The following is a 21495-nucleotide window of genomic DNA, read 5'->3' on the forward strand; positions in this document are numbered from 1 at the left end:
TATAGAACTTTAGAAGGAAGTAGAAAACCCATTGCATTTTCGTTCATTTATCGTTCCAGCCTGAGAGCGTAGGGTAAGATTTCATTATACATTTTTTTCATTAAGAGTTGTGACTATTGTAACGGTACAGACTGTTTTGTTTTTCTCCTGCCCTGTTTTAGAGTACCCTGTTTCCTGTTTCCTGTTTCTTGCCTTCTTCCATGTGTTCTGACCTTGTCTTACTTTTGTGTGGGGAGTGTTTTGTTGTTTTGACTGAAGTGCATGAAACACAAATAGAAGGGCTGAAGACACTGAGCTTCTTTCTACATCGAACTTATCTTCCAATGTTTATCTTCTTCCATAGCAGCTTAAGCATGCATATTCGTCAAAGGAAAAACCAATACATGCCCAGGTTGTGTTGACAGGGTACGCATGGAACATGATCAATTTGGATTTAAACGAGTCAATCTGACCCCCTTTTCACCTAAAAGTTGAATCTCATGATGGTAACAAAAGTTGTCTCCGTCCACCGGAGAGGTATATATATGTATATGGCTTGTTTTACGTAGATTGATTAGTTCTGATAGCTCTTCAGGAAACCAACCGAAACACTTTGGGCGTGAATGCGTGGTTCTATTTATCAATCAGTCAACCATTACACTACGTTTAGGTGAAGAAATTTAAGATTACTAAGGAATTTAAAAATGACGGAAATTGAAATGACGAGATTTTACTTTCTAGAATTTGTAAATTTTCTTGTTTGGTTAACTTAAAATAACAATGAAATTGAATACGGAATTTGTTATTTTTAAACTCTAAATCATAGAAATTGAGAAATGGCACTTATTTACATGGAATTTGAACTTGGGATTTGGAGGTCTCAAATTCCGAGTTTTTTTCCACGCGGAAATTCTAAATTTTTATGTTTATGAATCCAAACAAGAGAATTGGTGCCTGTTAATTTATAAATTCTAACTTTTATCAAAACTCCATGTTTATTTTCTACATCCAAACATAGTGTTAGATTGCCTTTTTAGCACAACGATGTATTTATGTCAAAGCGTTTTAATAAGGAAAAAGAAACCCAATCCAAACTACAGAAAATGTGTTAACACAGCAGTTTCCATAATTCTCCTGATGAAGGAATAAGTAAAGAAAACGAAGGAATACATAAAGAAAATGAAAATCAGCAACACTTTGTCCCTGGTTCTCCTGATGAATGTGAAGCTTGTTCATGATAGAAAATCAATATACAGAATGGAAACCTTTGTACGGAACATTGCCTGGCGCTAAAAGACGATCTGCATCATCAGAGACATATTATGCAACTCTTTACGCTTTACTTGTACCTACAAATAATTTATATCCATCAATGTAAATATGCAGCTTCAAATATCTCAAATTCGTTTGGGAGTGTAGAAATGTACTGGTAATTTCTAAGAGTATACGTCTTAAAACCGGCCGCGCAATAATCAAAACAATATTCCCACGTCCGGATGATTTTTTCATCGAATCCAAGAGCGATAATTTATCTACGCAGACACAGCAAAGTGTTAGAACCCTACTCTATGTCTTCCACAATTGCACAGGGATGGAATAACAGAACAATACAAACAATCAACATTTCATTAATTGCTTTGCTTCTCTATGGTATTGACCATAGAGAAATCTCTATTGTTTTGCTTCCCCACATGTTGAGTCAACTTCCCCACCTTATCCCAATGAATTTTCAAATAGCCTGTTTCCTTACAATCATTAATGCGACCCTTATTTCCCATAATCCAATTTTCACATATGGAGAGCAGTATCAAACAAATAGCCTCATCTACTACATCCTTAACCAAGCACTCGATTGTAACTCTTAGGAACTCATGTGTCATATGCTTCGGGGACATTCTTTCAAGGCCTGAGGTGACTCGCGAGAGCCATTTTGCAGTCCAATGGGCTATACATGATCCTATCAGGTCTGCTCTCATCCCTTTACAATTTAAGGCTTGGATCACTTCGACGAAATGATTTATTCGAAGGAACGAGACATCTTCAAACCACCAAATCTCAGCTGCATCATGAAACCTCGAGTTCTCTGCATTGTTTGGCAGAACATTGAAGCACTGTATTTCATCAGTTTCAAAACTAAATGCATTAAGGTTTGTACAAGCCTTCCAAGGGATGGCTTCCGCGCTCTGTTTGGAGATTTTCAACTCTTTAGCGCACAAAGAGATCGATTCACAGCCTCTCAAAATCCGGAAGGTGTCTTTCCAAGAAGAAAATATCAAAAAGCTCAGAAAGGTCTCGGTTTTGGAAATCAGATTTCCTTGTTCGAAATCTTCACTCATTTCCAAGAAATGTGCAGCGCAATATAGCAGAGCTATGTTGGCAGCGGTTAGATCAACCGTCCAACCATAACAGAACTTGACTACAGATACGGAAACTTTTGCTCCACCTGGAAGATTGTCTAGCTGGATTCTAGGGCTGGCATCTCTTCCTACACTAATTCTCTGGAATACTAGTCAATTCAAGTAACCACTTCTCATGACCATCGGAAGCTTGTACAAGTAAAAGTTGCAGTTTCCAACTCGTATGATCAAATCATTTGCCACTTTTGTCCTAACAAACCTTAGTACCATCTTATACACAGATATGATTAAGTACCCTCCACCCTTGTCTCGAATTCCCATAAGGTAGTAGAATTCAAAACCAACAACAACAATTGCATCGTTGTAAAAACCACCTAAAAATTGTAGTGCATCAACCGGTTGAGCAGCAGCATTTATTTGCACCAAAGTGGTTTCAACTTCCCTTGAAGATTTCAAATTGAAGAGCCCTTGAATAGTTGTTCCGCCTTTGTCATGAATGGACACATGGAAGCCAAGCTTCAAAGAAACAATTTTGACTCTTTGTGCTGCATTCCAACAAACACATGGTGGGCATACATTCCAACCAATTCTTTTTGGCATTCATTCTCAAGAATTGATGGCTGTGCTTTCATAAACTGATAGAAACCCACAAAACCCACTGCCGTTATCTTGGATTCGTCACTTTTCTTATCACAATAATTTGAAACAACCAGTTCAATTTCATCTCGAAGATCCGTAGTACCATTTTGCAAGAATTCACCATTACAAACAAGAAATTTAGAATCGTAAGCATCTTTAACCTGAAATTTGGAAGTAAAATGCCCAGTAATAAGTGTACCTCCAGAGTCAGAAATCGGCATATGATAGCCTAATTGAAGAACCCAATTATTTGTTGAGTGCGGCAATTCGTCGAACATGTTGTGGCCCAAGTGAACGCCATCAGATATAGAAAAATCAGGTATAGAAGAATCAGGAGACTTGAATCTTTCTTTGACAAAACCAACCGTTTCGTATCCATGATCTGTGAAATTCGACTTTTGCACATTAGATAAAAGGAATGCAGAACCCAGAATGCAAATAGAATCAAGAAGTAGCCTTGTTGCTGGTAGCAATGATTGGAAGCCAAGAATTGGTACAGAGGCTTCGCTTTGCTTGTCGTTGCGGTGTTGGTCGCAAACAAGGACGACTCTTAGGCTTGTATCTCTGACGAAACTGAGAGAAAAACTCGTCTGCTTTCTCTTAGGCCCGAATCTTTCCCTCGTGGAAGGATTCAAGCTTGAGAACGACTTGATTCGATTTCACGGGAGACAGGAGATGTCATTTTAATGAACGGCTGATGCACCGGTGTAGCTGCAGAAGATTCACTACCATATTTCGCAGTAAGATCACAGCTTGGCATGCTTTGAATTCGTTCTGAAATTTGGCCTGAGAAGTCTTGAATTCATCAAACTTGGTTTCTAGATTGGAAACTCTCGATTCCATGGTCTTGCACGACGTTTGCCGCGTTATACAACGGAGAAGGATAACAGAACAACCTAGTATTTATGCTAATACCCAACTCTAACTATCCGGCAGGTTGCTATGTATTGTGACAACTGGGCAGGAATGTAGAGATGAGTTGGCAATTGCTGACTAAGACAAACAGGAATTAGTTAGGAATTGTTGCTGTTAAGGTGGTTAGTGAGCGACTTAGGAAGGAAGCTACCTAGTCACTCTAAGAAAGGAAATATTGTAAGAAGGAGGTGGTTGTTGTAATTGTTGATATCGTAATAAGAAACATACTTTTCTTTATACATTGAGCAGAAGCAGAGTGTGGGGTTGTATCACTGTCACCACAAGATGATGCCATATGGCATCCTAACACGAAGTTACTTCACCGGCATTAAAATTTAAAACTCAAATCATCTGTAAAACCTTAGCATCATAGCAAGTTGTAAAATGTTGAAACAACCATATTACTTTTAGGAAAAGAAAAGTACAGAAAACAAGGACAAAATTGGATCCCAAAACACTTATGGTATGTTTGTTGCACCAGACTATCTTGGACTGGACTAACTTCAAGAACTAAGCTGGTTTGACTTAGAATAGACTAAACTAGAAGTGTCTAGTATAGTGTTGGACTAAGAAGTAGCGTAATTTGCAAACTCTAATATTGCATTATTTAATTCACAATTATTAATATTTTATTATTAATCTCCTTTTTTCTCCCTCTTTTTCTCCCTTCCTTGTCCCACTTTGGAAAAATTTTTAGTTGTGACCAGAATACGGATGGTACACCACATGTTTTTATCTAAGTGGTGGAAAATTTTAATTTTTAAGTTATTAACCTTTTTAAAACACATAACCCACCATTTATATAGGGACACATGGTGTACCACCTCCTGTGATGGTCACACTGAAAAATCTCTCTCCACTTTGTCCCTTTTTTTCTCCCTTCTTCGTCCTACTCTTTCCCTCTTCCTCCCCAGATCAAACCTCGCCGGACTGGACTCTAGGAAATTTTCATGTCAACTCCCTATCGATTCCACTCTCTATCTCTCTATCTCTCTATCCTTCCTCCCTTTCTCCTAGCTGCATGCTATTTGAACATAACCCTCATTGCCAAACCTCTTTTCGCGATGTGTTTTCCTCGGTCAAACCTTGTCGTATTGGATGAAGTTAGATCCACCAACAAACTCCTCACCATCTCTGGACCCAAATTCAAGCTTTGCACTCTCGAATCTGTCACAGATTCAAAGAAACCCAAACTAGCTGAGACTTCCAGGCCATTTTTCGGCCACCTTCGACCTCCGTTTTGGTCCCAATTCAAGTAGAATCCCCTAACTCCCAGCTCCAATTTGGTATTTATGTGAAAACTAGTTGTGAAACGGATTTGAAAATTGGTCGATCTTAGCTAGTCCTATGGTTTTTGGGGCGTGTCGCTAAGAACTGCTAGCCCTATGGTTAGTCGAGGTGAGTGAAATTTTGTGTTGTTAAACCCAATCTCTGCAGGTAACAAACATGGGACTGGACTAACCCTTAGTTCAGTCCAGTCCAGTGAGTGTTAGAGAGGGCAAACAAATGCCCCTTAGAGTTTATTCTATATTTTCATTAAGTAGAACGTAAGCTTTTGTTGTAGCCACCAGTGTAGATATTTTAAATTGATGATCGAGTTTGTTCATTGTTTTCTTCTAAGGTTGAGGATTGTATTTATTAAAAATCATCAAAATCGAAGCTAAAACGGCTGTTAAATTGTGACTTTTTGTTTCTAACTATTGAATGATTTCGCCTCGTTACCTAATCTTCCAACGCTTTGACCTGCGAGCTTCTTGGGATAACTTCAAAAAATACAATGGATCCAAGGATACCACAATGAAGTCAATCTCATTGAGAACTTTCTGTCAAAACAATATCACCTAAAACAGTGGTTGGAATTAAGAGATACAATTGAGTCAAAAGTTGCGTCACAAACAAGTGTGGTTGACCCCGCCGCCTGAAAACGCATATGGGCTGGGCAAACTTCATGTTTTCGAAAAGTCAAGGTTTTTCTGATTATGAGGTTCAACTTTCTATCTGTAGTATCTGGCAAAAAATCAAAATTCCCTCCAATTTAAACCACTTCTAAGTTATTCGTTTTAACTCGGAATTGGGCTTCGTTTGCTCCAACACGCTCGTTGGATCTATTTCTATTCATCTATTAAAAACCAATATTATAAACCAATCTCGAAACATCATAGTAAAATTTAAAATGATCAAAGTGCCCTTTAAATCACTTTTCTCAGAATTGTAAACTATATAAGAATAAATTTCAAGATGGAAAATCACATATATGTCCCTCACAGTTAAGATTTGTCCCTCATAGAAAAGAGAGAAACCTTAGCCAAAATTCCCTAGTTTGCCGACCGTAATTATTCCAAGTGAGAGATAATGCTAGCACAATCGAGTCCGCACTCCATCTTCCATTGTTGGTTTATCAATATAGATACTCCTCAACACTTGGAAAGCTTTCTCGTGAATCTTCATGAATACAAGCACAAGAATGATTATACAAAGTGGTGCACACACAACTAAGAATTCACATAAGTACTAATTCATTGGTCTTCTTCATTTATGGCATTATCTATTTACAACCAACCCTATATGTAATTGGAATTATAAATCATAATTCTTATTTATTTTTCATTGCGTATTTAATTATTAAGATTAGATTAATCCCAATTATATACCGGAAATCAACTACTAGTATCAGTGAGTCATCACCAATTCTTCAGATTCACCGAGATATGCCTGGGACTGGCTCAACACTGCTTAGAAATGGCTGAGGAGCAATTTGGAATCATCAGTGCGGCTAGGAAGGCAAAAGTTGCCGCGGTAGGAGGAAAAAGGGCAAAAAATTAAAATGCCCTAAACCAGAAATGACGTCGTTTTGCTTTGTCGAACCACAAATGAAACGTGTGTTATGTTTGAATAGTAGCTGCTTTTTAAGACTAGGAGTAGGCGAACCCTTGTTTTAAGATTAGAAAATAAGGGTTTAGATATTTTGACCTATTAAACATTAAAACAATTATTAAAAATTTCCGAAGACTATAATACATCTATAAATGTAGTGTTTGGAGGACAAAAATGGCCGCTTATGCTTGATTTGGATTAAATATTAATTGCGCCTCATCTTCAATCGACATTAGTATATCAAAGTTCACATTCAAATTGACATCAACAATTAACTTCAGTTTTATTCTTAGCAAACTCATGTTCTTTATCATCATGAGTCTGACGAGGGGTGTTTAGAAAAAAAATAGCAATTTAGTGTATTTTATGTTAGAGTATTTTATGTATTAGGGTTTGCAGTATAAAAAATACAAGATAATGAATACAAATGTAGGAAACAATTTTCTGGCAAGTAGGTGTATGAATCTAAATCATTCTTCTCTCAATGAGCTGGAGTAGTGTAAGTAGTATCTAATCTAACTAACTAGCTAGCTAGCTAGCTTTTATTGTTAGTGATCAATCTGTTTGGTGATGAACAGATTCCATTTCACCCTAATCCAACTAACTAGCTAGCTAGCTAGCTTTTCCCACGTCACAATACGTACGGACGTATTCCAAATTATTTGGAAAAAGTATTCATATGATTAAAAGAGAATATTAAATTAAGAAGCAGGAGCAACACAGCAAATATTCGGAAGCGACTTTGCTATCTATATCGCATTGCTTCTCGTTTTCTTCGCACAACAGCGTTGGCAAAGCCATCGATCGACCGATATCCCAACACTCCACACAAACAGCCCTCCTCCTCCTATTTGGGTCCTTCCTCTCTCCCCTCTCTCTCTCTCTCTCTTCTTTCTCTCTCTCCCAACACAAACCCGCTGGCATCAGCATAACCAATCGCATCTCTCCCTAATTTATTTCCTCGCTCCTTGTTCTCCTCTCTCTTTTAAGAGAAATGCCCGTTTTGTCTCTTCCGCCGGATATCTGACTTCCGACCGCTACATCATCTCCCTCTCCCTCATCCGCCCCCGCCCCAGCTTCCATGGGACCCCACCACCACTCTCGCCGCGAGTCCCTTTGCAGCTCCCTTCTTGCCCCCCGTCCGGACTACCACGACTCCGACCCTGACCTCGTCTGGCCCTTCGGCAAGCTCGAGGGCATCGACCGTGATGAGGTGCGCGAGACCACGTACGAGATCTTCTTCACGGCATGTCGGTCATCCCCTGGCTTTGGGGGACGGAACGCCCTCGTGTTCTACTCCAACCACCAAGATAACAACAACAACAACAACAACAACAACAACAACAACAGCAATAGTAATGGTGGGGAGGGGAGCGGGTCGGGATTGGGGTCGAAGGTAAACGGGGTGGTGACTACACCAACAAGCCGGGTGAAGCGGGCGCTCGGGCTGAAGATGCTGAAGCGGTCTCCGTCGAGGAGGATGACTTCAGGTGCCGGAAATGGTGGATGGTCAGGTCCCTCCTCGCCAAACGGATCGAATAGTAGTGGCTCCCCCGGGATGTCGTACACCCTGCCGCCCTCGAGGCCGAGGCGGCCAATGACGTCGGCCGAGATCATGAGGCAGCAGATGAGGGTCACGGAAGGCAGCGATAATCGGCTGCGGAAGACGCTCATGAGGACCCTCGTAGGCCAAGTACGTATTCATTTCAATTTAGATATCTCCATGCATGCAAATGTTCCATGCATTTGCTTTATAATTAATTAATGAATGCAAATTATGAAATTTAGCACAAAGTAAAAGTTTAAGGTAATTGATGAGAATGAGCACGAAAATCATGACAATTCTGCACTCCCAAAGTAAAAGTTGAGTTTCTCACTCTCATCTTGTTTAATTTAACTTGTAACAAATGATAATTGCTGAGAATGTTACATTCCGTAGTTTCTTCAAAATCCCATAATCCCCATTTATATAAACAACTCTCACTTTTATGACTTGTGATGTGCTCTGTAAATATGATACAAATAATTTTACGAAGTAGGAAAATGTGATGCATCATGCATGTAGCACTAGTTCAATGACATTGAATTTGGTCTCTAATTAATCATGTTCTTCCTAATATAGATGGGTAGGCGAGCAGAGACCATAATCCTCCCACTAGAACTCCTTCGACATCTAAAGCCGTCCGAATTCAACGACTCCCACGAGTACCATTACTGGCAAAAGCGGCAGCTCAAAATCCTCGAAGCTGGTCTTCTTCTGCACCCTTCAATCCCACTAGACAAGTCCAACACATTCGCTTTGCGTCTCAGAGAGATCATCAGAGCGGGTGACACCAAAGCCATAGATACAGGAAAGAACTCAGACACCATGAGAACCCTTTGCAACTCTGTAGTCTCCTTATCTTGGCGTAGCTCCAACGGAACTCCAACAGATGTGTGTCACTGGGCTGATGGCTACCCCCTCAACATCCACCTCTATGTTGCTCTCTTACAATCAGTCTTCGACATCAGAGATGAGACATTAGTATTAGATGAAGTCGATGAACTGTTGGAGCTAATGAAGAAGACATGGTCGACCTTGGGGATCACTAGGCCAATACACAATGTGTGCTTTACATGGGTGTTGTTTCAGCAATACGTGCAAACCGCACAGATTGAGCCCGACCTTTTGTGTGCTGCTCATGCTATGCTTGCAGAAGTGGCGAACAATGCCAAGAGGCCGGATAGGGAGGCTTTGTATGTCAAGATTTTGTCTTCGGTGTTGAGCTCAATGCAGGGGTGGGCGGAGAAGAAATTGCTTCGGTACCATGATTATTTCCAAAGAGGTACAGTTGGCCAAATTGAGAACCTTCTCCCTTTGGCCTTGTCATCCTCCAAGATTTTGGGTGAAGATGTTACAATCACAGAAAGGGGAGGAGGAGGAGTGAAAGGTGATATAAAGGTGGTGGACAACTCCGGTGACCGCGTGGACTACTACATTCGATCTTCTATGAAACAGGCTTTTGCAAAGGTTTATATGCTGCAGCCCATTTGCTTGTTTGACATGCTTCTTACTTATCATTATAGATAAGAAATGTTCTTTAACCAGATATCCGGTATGTTATGTTATCTAATAGTGAATCAAGACCGGACATGATTTCACAGTTTGGTAAAATAGCATGCCAATGTGACAATAGGCACTTCCCATTACACCGTACAAATGTAATAGAGATATGCTTCTCATCTTCACATTTTTGTGTAGATTATGGAAGCTGGAAATGTCTCTGAAGTGGCAGAAAACGCAGTGACTGATACGTTGTTTCAGTTAGCTCAAGAGACAGAGGAGTTGGCCTTGAAAGAGAGAGAAAGCTTCAGTCCTATACTCAAGAGATGGCACACAACTGCAGCTGGTGTCGCGGCTGTGACACTGCACAACTGTTATGGAGCTGTGTTAAAGCAATACTTAAATGGAGTCTCCACGCTTTCAGGTGAGACAGTTGAGATATTGCAAAGGGCAGGAAAACTAGAAAAGGTTCTGCTCCAAATGGTGGTTGAGGACTCTGCTGAGTGCGAAGATGGCGGCAAAGCAATCGTTAGAGAGATGGTTCCGTATGAAGTTGATACCATCATAATGAACCTCTTAAAAAGATGGATTCATGAGAGATTAAAGAGAGGGAAAGAGTGTGTTCACCGTGCGAAAGAAAGCGAGGTATGTTTTACACTTGCTTTATAACCGTATTTGATAAAAATCCATTTTTGAATTTGAGCTTAAATGAACAAGATATTTGTGTTGTAGACATGGAATCCAAAGTCCAAATCGGAACCTTATGCGCAATCAGCTGAGGAGCTAATGAAACTGGCCAAGGAAACCGTGGATGACTTCTTCGAAATTCCAATAGGAATTACTGAAGATATAGTTCAAGATCTTGCAGATGGGTTGGAGCATCTCTTCAAGGAATATACTTCATTTGTCGCATCTTGTGGTAAGAGCCATTATTTCATATTAGGGATCAGTAATATGATGTCATGTTATGTTTTGGTATAAGATTAAGATTTTGGTAAAATTTTGTGCTGATCAAGGGATATTTCTTTCTCAGGTTCGAAACAGAGTTATATCCCTACACTTCCTCCTCTAACAAGATGCAATCGAGACTCGAAGTTCCTCAAGCTGTGGAAAAAAGCTAGCCCTTGTAGCATTGGAGCTGAAGGTTTTCACCCAAATGGAACAAATGACGGTCATCATCCCCGCCCATCAACGAGTAGAGGAACACAACGCCTCTACATCCGCCTTAACACTTTGCATTATCTCCTTCCCCACCTTCATTCTCTTGACAAAAACCTCTCCCTCTCACCTCGAATCATTCCTTCAACACCTCGTAGTCGTCCTGCCAAGAACCGCAAGAGTCACAGCAATGCCTCTTCCTACTTTGAATTTGCAGTGTCAGGTATCCAATCGGCCTGCCAACATGTCTCGGAAGTCGCTGCCTATCGCTTGATCTTCCTCGACTCAAACTCAGTCTTCTACGAGAGCCTTTATGTTGATGATGTAGCCAATGCAAGAATAAGACCTGCGTTGCGAATTATCAAGCAAAATCTCACTCTCTTGGGAGCAATTCTCACCGACAAAGCTCAGGCCTTAGCGATCAAGGAAGTAATGAAGGCCTCTTTCGAAGCATTCCTCATGGTTTTAGTTGCTGGAGGAAGTTCCCGAGTGTTTTACCGAACTTACCATGAGATGATACAGGAAGATTTCGACAGCTTAAAACGTGTTTTTTGCACTTGCGGAGAAGGATTGATAGCTAAGGATGTGGTGGAACATGAGGCAGAGATAGCGGAAGGGGTGATAGAGCTGATGGGGCAATGTACTGAACAACTCGTGGAGGACTTCAGCATTGTGACATGCGAAAAAAGTAGGATTGGAGTTGTGGGATCAGGGCAAAGGCTGCCTATGCCTCCGACAACAGGACGGTGGAACAGATCAGATCCAAACACAATATTGAGGGTGTTATGCCACAGGAATGACAAAGCAGCAAACCAATTCTTGAAAAGGACATTCCAGCTAGCAAAGAGGAGGTGATGGGAATAGTTTTTCATGTACATGTGAGGCCAATGTGTAAGTATTTACGGAGCATTTTAGAACCAACTTCTGGCGTTGTGACTAAAGAAGAAATATTCAAGGGAAATGTGAGAGGGTGCATGCATTGTATCCAAGCCTACAAAACTTTCAATGCCAAACCAAATATATTGCGGGGGATCGCGATAGAGAGATGATTGTACAAATTTTTCATTGTGATTGGTAGGTATTGATTGTTAATCCTCGTCCCCAATTGGGACATTGTTGTATTGTATCATAGCCGTTGTGCGCAAATGGAGTTTGTGAAGGTCATTTTTCGCAAAACAAATCAACTCTTAATATATTTTTACACCATAATTTGTTTGCAAAAGCTAAACAGATTCAAGAGCTGTTTCTATTCAGATGTTCAGATGTTTATATTTTATTTTTCTTATTTCATTGACAATTTTGTAGTACAATCAAACATACACAAAGCTAAGAACAATAACAAGGGTCACCCTTTAAGTCACTTATTAGTTGGCCTATTTCTTGAATCGCCTTCGTTGGATGCCTTATACGTTGTCTCCCTCAGTTCTTCTGTGAGCACTTCTATTGAATCTGAAATTTCAGCCTTGTACACATACATCTTAGTCATAAACAAGAAGAAAATAATGTTCAAGATGTTTAGTACCGCGAAAAATGCGTAGTAGTAATCAAGATGAGAAACATTAAGGTTGTTCAGAATCCATCCTTTGTGGCCATGCTTTTTGGTTATGTGAGAAACTGTTGAAAGAAGGAAACTACTAATAAAGTTTCCCATTCCTAAAGTGGTCATGGCAAAGGATGTCCCAAGACTCTTCATGCTTTCTGGTGCTTGATCGTAGAAAAACTCAATCTTGGCAACCTCTAGAAAAGCATCAGCTGTTCCCATAAGCACAAATTGAGGAAGTATAACGAATATAGTGATCGGAACTTGTCCTCCACTCTCGACTACTCCATGTTGCTTCGCAAGATGAAGCCTGTACCTTTCTGTTAGAGATGCAACGACCATAATCAAAATGTGGAAAACCATTCCAATTCCCATTCTTTGAAGGAGAGTGATTCCTCTAGGGTTTTTGGTCACTCTTCGCATGATCTTGACAAAGAACTGGTCATAGAGCACGATGCTTACAAGCATGGAGAGGGTCACAAATGCGGCTAAACTTGCAGGGGGGATTTTGAAGCTTCCGAGTGATCGATCGAGGGTTGTGCCTTGTTTGACAAATAGGGTATTAATCTGTGCAACCATAGTGCTTGGTACAAATGTGGCTACCAAGATTGGAATCATTCTTAGCATTTGCTTGGTCTCTTCTACTTGGGTTACCGAGCATAGCATCCATGGACTAGTTGAGCCTGTTTTCACAGCAGCTTTGTTGAGAAACCTACATGAATGTACACATTAATGACAAAAATCAAAATCTTCATGGGAACTGTTATTAACAATCCGAAAATCTCAATCTACACTCCTTAATTTTTCTTTCTAATTATAGAAAGCTTGGAGTGCCAAATGAGATTTTTAGAGTGCCAATAACAATTCACAATCTTCATAAAAGAGCCGGCTAACTTGAAGGCTTACTCTACAGTCACAACTAGACCTGATATTTTAGACCCGACCCGTTAACCTAACCCAACCCACCCGTTAAGATTAGTAATTGTACAAGGTCTAGAATTTATATGTATACTGCATTGAAATATATTTTAAGCTCAACATCAACATATAGAATGTCAAATGTCTAAAGGAAAATGATTATCACATGACCTTTTTCTCTTTCTGCACACCCTTGATTATTTTTGTCCATTGATTTTTCTTTGATTTTTATTCATTCCAATGACTAGAAATAAACATAAATGTGTACGTGGAAAAACCGTGTGTGAAATTCATTTTCAATGCATAAACCAACATTAATGTGGTAGTTATGGGCGTAACCAGGATGACAACAATGTGGAAACACTTGGCTGTGTTGTGTTAGGGTAGAAGTTTGTGCCAAGTTAGAGTTAAATTGAATAGGTATATATCCTCACGTACAAAAGTTTAGAACATAAAAAGTATATTGGGCTTTTGTGTTGCTCGTTTAGCCCTCCATGTAGTTACGTCCCTAATAGTAGACAAGATAGTATAAGCAAAGCAATAGCTTAAAAGAAATGTATATACACAAACCTTAGGGTTGGTGTGGAATTAATCCTGAATTTTCCCTTCTTTTCATACTCCTCCAAGTTAAGCTCATGGAGCTCCTTAGGGTCAATAGGAAGTGTCACACTTCCTTTCCTCAATGCAGCCACTATGACCTCAGCCATCCTTGTGAAGGGACTTCCACTTGGCACCTTGTGCCTATAAAATGGTGTGCCAGCTAAGAATATCAAAACAGATAAGAGAAGCCCAAGAGTTGGAAGCCCATATCCTAAGGCCCAGCCCACATTGTCCTGAATGTAGACAAGCACCGTGTTGGCAAAGAGTGTCCCAAAGAAGATGCTGAACATCCACCAGTTGAAGAAGGAAAGCTTATATTTCTTCTCCTTGGGGTCAAAATCGTCAAATTGTTCTGCTCCAATGGTTGAGATGTTGGGCTTGGTCCCACCTGTTCCAATGGCAAGAGTGTAGAGGGCCCCATAGAACACGGCTAAATGGAGTGTGGAGGCCTTCTTGCAGTTTTCCACATGGGGATCTAGGCAAGGAGGTGGTTTGAGGGAAGGAAGGGAAACTGCTAGAGTTAATACAGACATTCCCTGCAAATTATTCAAAATTTGTTAATTAACAACCATATTTCTTGTATCGGGAACATTATCATGTACCGTTTAATATTCTCATGCTCCAATATGAAAAACGACATTGTTGAATGTTCTACTTTTAAAGTATATTAACAAAAAAAAAAGAAGACAAATACGTGTATAATTTGAGTAGAATAATAACATTATATGACAGTAATTCAAACAGACATCAAAACTGCTGCCTAAATAATTAATTAATGTTTTCAACAAGATATAGCAACTGTCATGAACTAATATTGTTGATTGCGTTTGACCCCAATCAGATGTCACAACCAATTAGTTTTTTTTTTTTTTTTTTTTTTGTACGTCCTGATCCATCTGCCAGAAATACTATTTTTTTATGATTGTTTCAAAGATGATGGCAGTGGCGGCATCATTCGCGGTGGCAATGGAACAATGGTGGTGGTTGTAATTGTACGTGGTGGTGACAACGGCGGTGATGATGGTGGTGGCGACAGTGGCAATGTTGGCAGCGATAATGGTAGAAATATGGTAGTGGTGCCAATAATGAGGTGTGGTGGTCGGGGTTCAAAGGTAACAATGGTGACAGTTGTGGTTGTGGTAGTGGCGGTTGCAACAATGATGGTTTTCTAGTAATGGCAATGGTGATGTTACGTTGTGGTATTTGTGGTGGTGGTGGTGACAGCGGTGGTGACAATGAAGGTGGTGCTAATGGCGGGGGTGATGTTAGGTGGTGGCAATCACTTTGTTCTCCAAGAGATAAAATGTCTATAGAAGGATAACTAATGTCATTTAAAAACTAATAAGGATGTTACAGAAATTAAAAATATTTACTAAATGTTCAACTCCGTTTTTTATGAAAGAACCTTTTAAAATTAACCTGCAAACTACTTGTAAAAGTTGCTGCCTCTTATTGTTTTTAAAACATGCATGATATTTTTAGCTTTGCCAAACATTTTTATTGCTTAATTTAAAGTGAAGTAGTTTTTAGTGAAAAACAAAACCAATCAGAGCCTTAGACTTTGGGAAAAAAAAAAAAAAAGCTTTTAGTGTTTAGAATGTGTTATCCACGTACATTTTTTTACTTTCCACAAACTCTTCTAAATTTTCGATCTCGTATCAAATAAATTGAAGAAGATCAAAGAATAAAAATTAATACCAGTAAACTGTAATTTGGACCAGATCCGCATGCATATGTTTTTGTGGACATGTGGAGTTGACTAGAGGGACGTACAAGAAATAAAGAGGCTAAAACGTAGACGTAGACAAAGACCCAGATGTGGATGAGGACGTAGACTGGTACCGGCGCCGGCCAGAGAAATTGAAGATAGAAAAGTCAAGTTGTGGCATCAACACTCTAGATGACAAGGACGTCCTTAACCTTACGTATAAAAACAGATTTTCCAAGTCAAACTTTCACACATCAGTAATCCAAGTATTGCTGACCAATGTGATTCATTAGTTTCTCGATCTATATATCCAAAGTTTGAAGTTTACCATTAATTAATCTCAATAATTATCTAATATAATTTAAATTGTGAGATAGTTCCGTAATTAATAATTAAATTGTGATCAACTATGTATTGATCAATTGGTTTGGTGTAGGACCTACGTCAGTTCTGCACTAATATAATAAACGGTTCGTTGAAAACACCTGTAATGGAATATATATGCATGTTGTTGCAATTTTCTACCCTAATTAATAATTACCCATTATTTATTCAAGTACGGGATTTTTCATACTAAATTACTAAATAATTGAAAATAGTTTCTTTCTAGACAATTGTCTGATTTGTTAGGTTTGTTAGACTGTTAAAATAAGAATAAAGTGAATCTTTGTTTAAAATATGATCCGGATTCACGGTTTGATAATATATCATACTGAGTTGAATATGACAATATAAAGTATAAACATTTGTATGGCAACTTAATTTGATACTAAATATATATATTGTTTACAACTAATATTATTACTAAGTTAAACTAAAGGATTGGATGAAGGTTTGAAAGTGTGAAGCTGTGTTGAAGAGAAAAGTCTTATTCACTACGACAATCTATGTTGTGAGCCAGAAGTTTCATTTTAAGAAATGTTCTCTTGTTAGACAGTAACCTCACATCAATCGATTGTGAATTTAAATCAAAGTTCATGTGCTTTTATTCAAAATGTATGATTCAGATTAGTATTACATAACATGTATATTGGACTTAATTAGTATAATATCGGCGCTTTTAAGTTTGAAACGATGGTAGAAATTGGACTAGCCAGTGCAGTTTTGACAGAGATAACTGAAGTACGTTGAAGTTTGAAGGGCATACGTACCGATAGGTAGATTAGGGAAGCGATGAGGAATGTCCAATAACGACCGAGATGAGCATCGGCGACATATGCGCCCAAAATAGGAGTGATCCAAATGGTGCCAACCCAGTTGGTTACATTATTAGCAGACGTGACAGTGCCTTGATGAAGCTTCTTTGTCAAATACAAGATCAAGTTGGACGATATTCCATAGTATGCCATGCGTTCAAACACCTCATACACTGCATGAAAATATTATAAAGTCAAACCAAATCAATGGGGAAGCATAAGGGTTACACACACAATTCAATGACTGGTGGGCATTCAATATTGCATGTAATAAAGTGCAAGTAGGGTATGAATGGATAGGCGAAAATTATTTCCGGTGCATGGTATGCATCTAATAAACGAATGGTTGATTATACAGTTACAAGGATCTAGCTATCAAATTCAATTCATATCTGAATTTGACGATTGGTGGGCATTCAATATTGCATATAATAAAGGGCAAGTTGGGTATGCATGGATATTGATATACGAAAATTTTGTTTCGGTATATTGTATGCATCAAATAAAAGAATAGCTGGTTATGCAGCTAAAGATCTAACTATCAAGATTTAATTGGGAAGAGTATAGTGATATGTCACAATTTCATTATATTTCGGTGGATAGCATGAATAGATAGAGAATTGAATATGCAGTTAAAAATCTAACAAGAAAAATTTAGTCCCCAAGAATTCAACACCCGTGAATACTAAAAAAAAACTAGTAGATATGAGGTGGAAAACAGAGTGGTACTGCATTCTGTGCATGTGAATATTATCTACTTAGGGTTTTTTTTGGAGTGTGTTAATGGATTTGCTTGTTTTGACTGACCGAGTAGATAGCTGAATACAAAATAAATATCTAAAGCAGTAGGTATTGTTTGTTTGAAATATCAAACTGACTGCCATTAACAATTTGCTTTGAATCTCTAAAGCAATATATCTTTAAATATCTATAGAGATATATCTATTTGATTCAGCGGCTAAGATTGATTAGTGTGCATGTTTCATTTAAATAATTGTAGGTTTAACTTGTGGTGTAATGATGTCAAGTTGTATTTTCCATGAACGTGGCCGGACAAAAGAGAAGAGCAAATATATAAAGAAGGATTCTATATCCTACATGTGAATAACCTATGACATTATGGCAGGTGCAAGGTTTCTTTTGTGTGCATGTGTTTTTGATACAAACGATATTAGTAAAATGAACAATTTAACATCGAATCTCAGTGTATTAACCGTTGAGACTTTATGGTTTTTTCAATGTATGTGCATATACTTACTTGTGTATGAACGAGTGAGAGAGAGATGGGTCGACCAGTGTAAATGCAAAGAAAAATAATATCAGCATATCTTTTTCTCTCTCTGCACACTTTTTTTTTTCTTTCAATTAGAAGGCCAAAAGTAAACATAATTGTGTAGAGGAAAAAAATTGATACGAAACAATTCACTTATTGATGCAAGTGACATACTAATGAGACCGCTTTCAAAGGTGTGACTTTCTATAAACTCTATCACTTTATATTTTTTACATAATATCTTATAATATTAGTATGAAAATTGATATTAAACACAAAAGTATCAAACATCTACGTAGAATCCCACTTTAAAAGTACTCTCAGCATTTCCTCATCGATGCTAGTGTTGGCCAACCACGTTTGACTTAAAACTGAGAAGGGAAATAAATATTGCGAATTTAATATGCAGCTGAGAGGAGAAAATGAAACTGTAGTTAATATGAAAGTATGGACTGAGATACATGGGTGTCAGTTGTGCAGGGATTAAGATTCTCTTCCCTCATCTTTCCATCTCATTTCATCACCTCCTCTCATATTCTCTATTTTGTTTTTCTTTTTTTTATATAAAAAAAATTAATATAAGATGTTGATGTGATTAACGGTGACTGTTCAAATTGGAGAGGTGGGAACAAAAAGAAGGAGAGAATCATATTCCGTTGGGCAGTGGGTAGACCCTCGTTCAAGGGCCAGATCAGTGAACTGTAAAATAAATAATGCACAATTTTAGCTTGTCAACCAGTAACCTAATGAAAGGTTAAAGCAAAACTATGTATGTAACTAACGTTTTAGTTTCTTCTTCTGCGTGTGCATTTTCAGGCATAGAATTAGTGAATTCTCTGTAACTATGGTCTCTCTGAACATATTCCAAAGTAGTAAATCACTGCTAATGGAGAAGTGGAGAAGAGCAATCCGAGCTTAATTTGGATCATCTTCGAATATTGAGAAGATAAATACCATTAGAAAAAAAACCTATTTAAAGCGTACTCTCTGAGTCTGTGTTAGTCATACCATTAAAGAAAGACCTATTTAGGACGTACTTTCTAAGTCTGTATTGAGGACTCATGCCCACTAAAACATCAGAGCAGGAGGGATATATTAGTTTCGAATCCCCTCCAAGTTTCATGGAGTCACCTACCACCTATAAGGCCGACCTTGAGATTTCTGAGAATGGAGCAACTAATGACTATAGACAAATAGGCTCTATAATCCTTTGAAGCATGAGAGTGTTGAAGGAGAAGAGAGGGAGATAAGTTATACGTACCAACAACAAAAGAGCAAGCATTCCATCCCCCTCTCTTGGATCGGAGGACGGGGTTTCCTTTGAGATCCACAGTCCCATCTTGTGTATACCCATCAACCCTCCTTTGCCCAGCTTCTTCACCTTCCATTATCCCTAGCTTACTTGTTTTCCTTTGGCAGCACAAGAACTAGTAGTTAGCTTCTGCAGCTAGAGCAGAGGCTAGAGCTCTCGGTTTTATTCTTCACTTGCTTAGTTGACCTTTTTACACAGACCTCAAATTGAATACTGCGCTGTCGGGTTAGACTACTTGAAGCATTTTTATATTAGAGAAAATTGTAGCAATGACCCTTTAACTTTAACGCAATTGGAGTAATGGTCACTCAACTAAAAATTTATGACTATTGGCCTCTTAACTCATCAAAATGTGTAGGTAAATTACAAAAAACTACCTCAACTATTGGTATCACGACACTTTCATACATCATCTTTTAAAATTGACAATGTCATACCTCATTTTATGAATTTGTGCCAATGTCAAAACTTTGTTAGTTTTTCTGTTAATTTCTCCATTAAGTGCTGACGTGGTTAGAGACGGAAAAAATAAAAGTATGCAACCGTCTTATTCATACCAGGATTACGTGAGAAGAAGATTAATCTGTGACCAAAGTGTGATGCCTATTACTACTCTTTGTTTTTATGCTTTTTTTTTTTTTTTTTTTTTTTGTTGTTGTTGTTGTTACTGCAATGTTACATTATTACTCTAATAAACTTTAAGGAAAAAGAGAAAAGTTTAATTTCGAAACGTAGTAGCGTTGAAGAGAAAATCCACCAGAGTCATTTATCACTTTTTTTTTGTTGTTATCATTGAGCACTTGTTATTATTTGTATAGTTAAATGAATAGTTGACACTCCCTGTCAATTGTCGTACATGTTAAAAAGCCTCTTATACCCTTTCGTAACTATCTCACTCATCCTTAAGCTAAACATAAAAAAATCCTCAGTAGTCAATACCACACTCGAGATTCCAATCCCGAAACCAATCGGCAGAAGGAACTTTAATCAAAGCATGTGGCGTTGAAAATTATTAGTTAATAGATTGTACGTAAATATCACGTTGTTTGGTAGTATTACTCTGAAAAAGTGGCCAGCCTAAACAAAGTTTTGCCGATTCACGCCGTAAATGATTTGCATTCTTCATGCCGTAAATATATACGTTAAGATATATTCATTCAATTACAGACTTAAAAAATATACAATTAATTGATATATCTAATAATGTAACAGATAATGCATACTGTTGAAAAGACTGGTGGGTAATGAATGCCCACACTACATTGATAGAAGTTTTCCAGCATTGGTAGAAGTTTTCAATGCCCATGCAGAGTAAAATTGAATTTGTAAATGCATGGAGGTTGTATTGTCAAAGGAAGTGTTGTAAACTTCAATGAGCAGTTAATGCATCAGTTTGGAGTTGCTCTATAAATAGAGCACTCCGTATGTTTTCAAGTGATAGAAAATATAAAAAGAAGAGAGCGAGAGAAAAGATCAGTAGCATCATCTATTCCTTTGTTTTTTATTTGTTATCCTCTTGTGCTATAGTTTTAGTGTGACATTTTACATGTACCTCGCACCTACCATTAAAAAGGTTATCTCTCTAACTTTGACCTATTTATAACACATTCTTCATGCGCAGTGCAAGCATATATATTCACCACAGTAGTTGGAGTATCACAAAATAAAAGGTAAAGTGAATAGTATTATGATTGGCTTTTTAATGTAAAAATGTGGTTTTTCGTTAAAATGAACAATACTGGAAACTTTTTGTTAAAGTTCTCAATACATACATACATATATATATACATATACATACATATATATATACATATATATATATATATATTAATGAGACCATCTAGTGACTTTGCCTATGCAATCCACATTTTCGAGGGTCGGAAAGACTCATGAAGGGATTTCAACTTTTCCCTAACTACCATCGTGTGATTCACTAGTGCCAGAAATCAAACCCAGGATACGCTGTATAGAATACGGGTCTGG

At 38.2% G+C, this 21495-nt stretch overlaps 2 protein-coding genes and 1 long non-coding RNA gene across 3 annotated transcripts; 2 read left to right on the forward strand and 1 right to left on the reverse strand.

Moving 5' to 3' along the window:
- The first annotated feature begins 1083 nt into the window (after positions 1-1083).
- Positions 1084-3850, forward strand: LOC148691841 (uncharacterized). The gene is made up of 4 exons (XR_015954825.1): positions 1084-1324; positions 1399-1529; positions 2089-2719; positions 2765-3850. It is a non-coding gene; the product is annotated as an uncharacterized LOC148691841 (long non-coding RNA).
- Positions 3851-7702: 3852 nt separating this feature from the next.
- LOC137735880 (protein unc-13 homolog) lies at positions 7703-12174 on the forward strand. Its single transcript, XM_068475233.2, has 5 exons — positions 7703-8457; positions 8887-9774; positions 10006-10452; positions 10540-10726; positions 10841-12174. The coding sequence occupies exons 1-5, from the start codon at positions 7846-7848 to the stop codon at positions 11818-11820; spliced, it is 3114 nt and encodes a 1037-aa protein (XP_068331334.2). The 5' UTR covers positions 7703-7845; the 3' UTR covers positions 11821-12174.
- A 48-nt stretch (positions 12175-12222) lies between these two features.
- Positions 12223-19732, reverse strand: LOC137735881 (protein NRT1/ PTR FAMILY 5.2). The gene is made up of 4 exons (XM_068475235.2): positions 19462-19732; positions 16883-17100; positions 13994-14559; positions 12223-13217 (listed from the first exon to the last, which is right to left on the reverse strand). Exons 1-4 carry the CDS (start codon positions 19586-19588, stop codon positions 12323-12325), a joined length of 1806 nt encoding a protein of 601 aa, XP_068331336.2. The 5' UTR covers positions 19589-19732; the 3' UTR covers positions 12223-12322.
- Positions 19733-21495: the final 1763 nt, after the last annotated feature.

Source organism: Pyrus communis, chromosome 13, assembly GCF_041283825.1.
Source record: "Pyrus communis isolate YQ-2024b chromosome 13, ASM4128382v1, whole genome shotgun sequence".
Lineage (NCBI taxonomy): Eukaryota > Viridiplantae > Streptophyta > Magnoliopsida > Rosales > Rosaceae > Pyrus > Pyrus communis.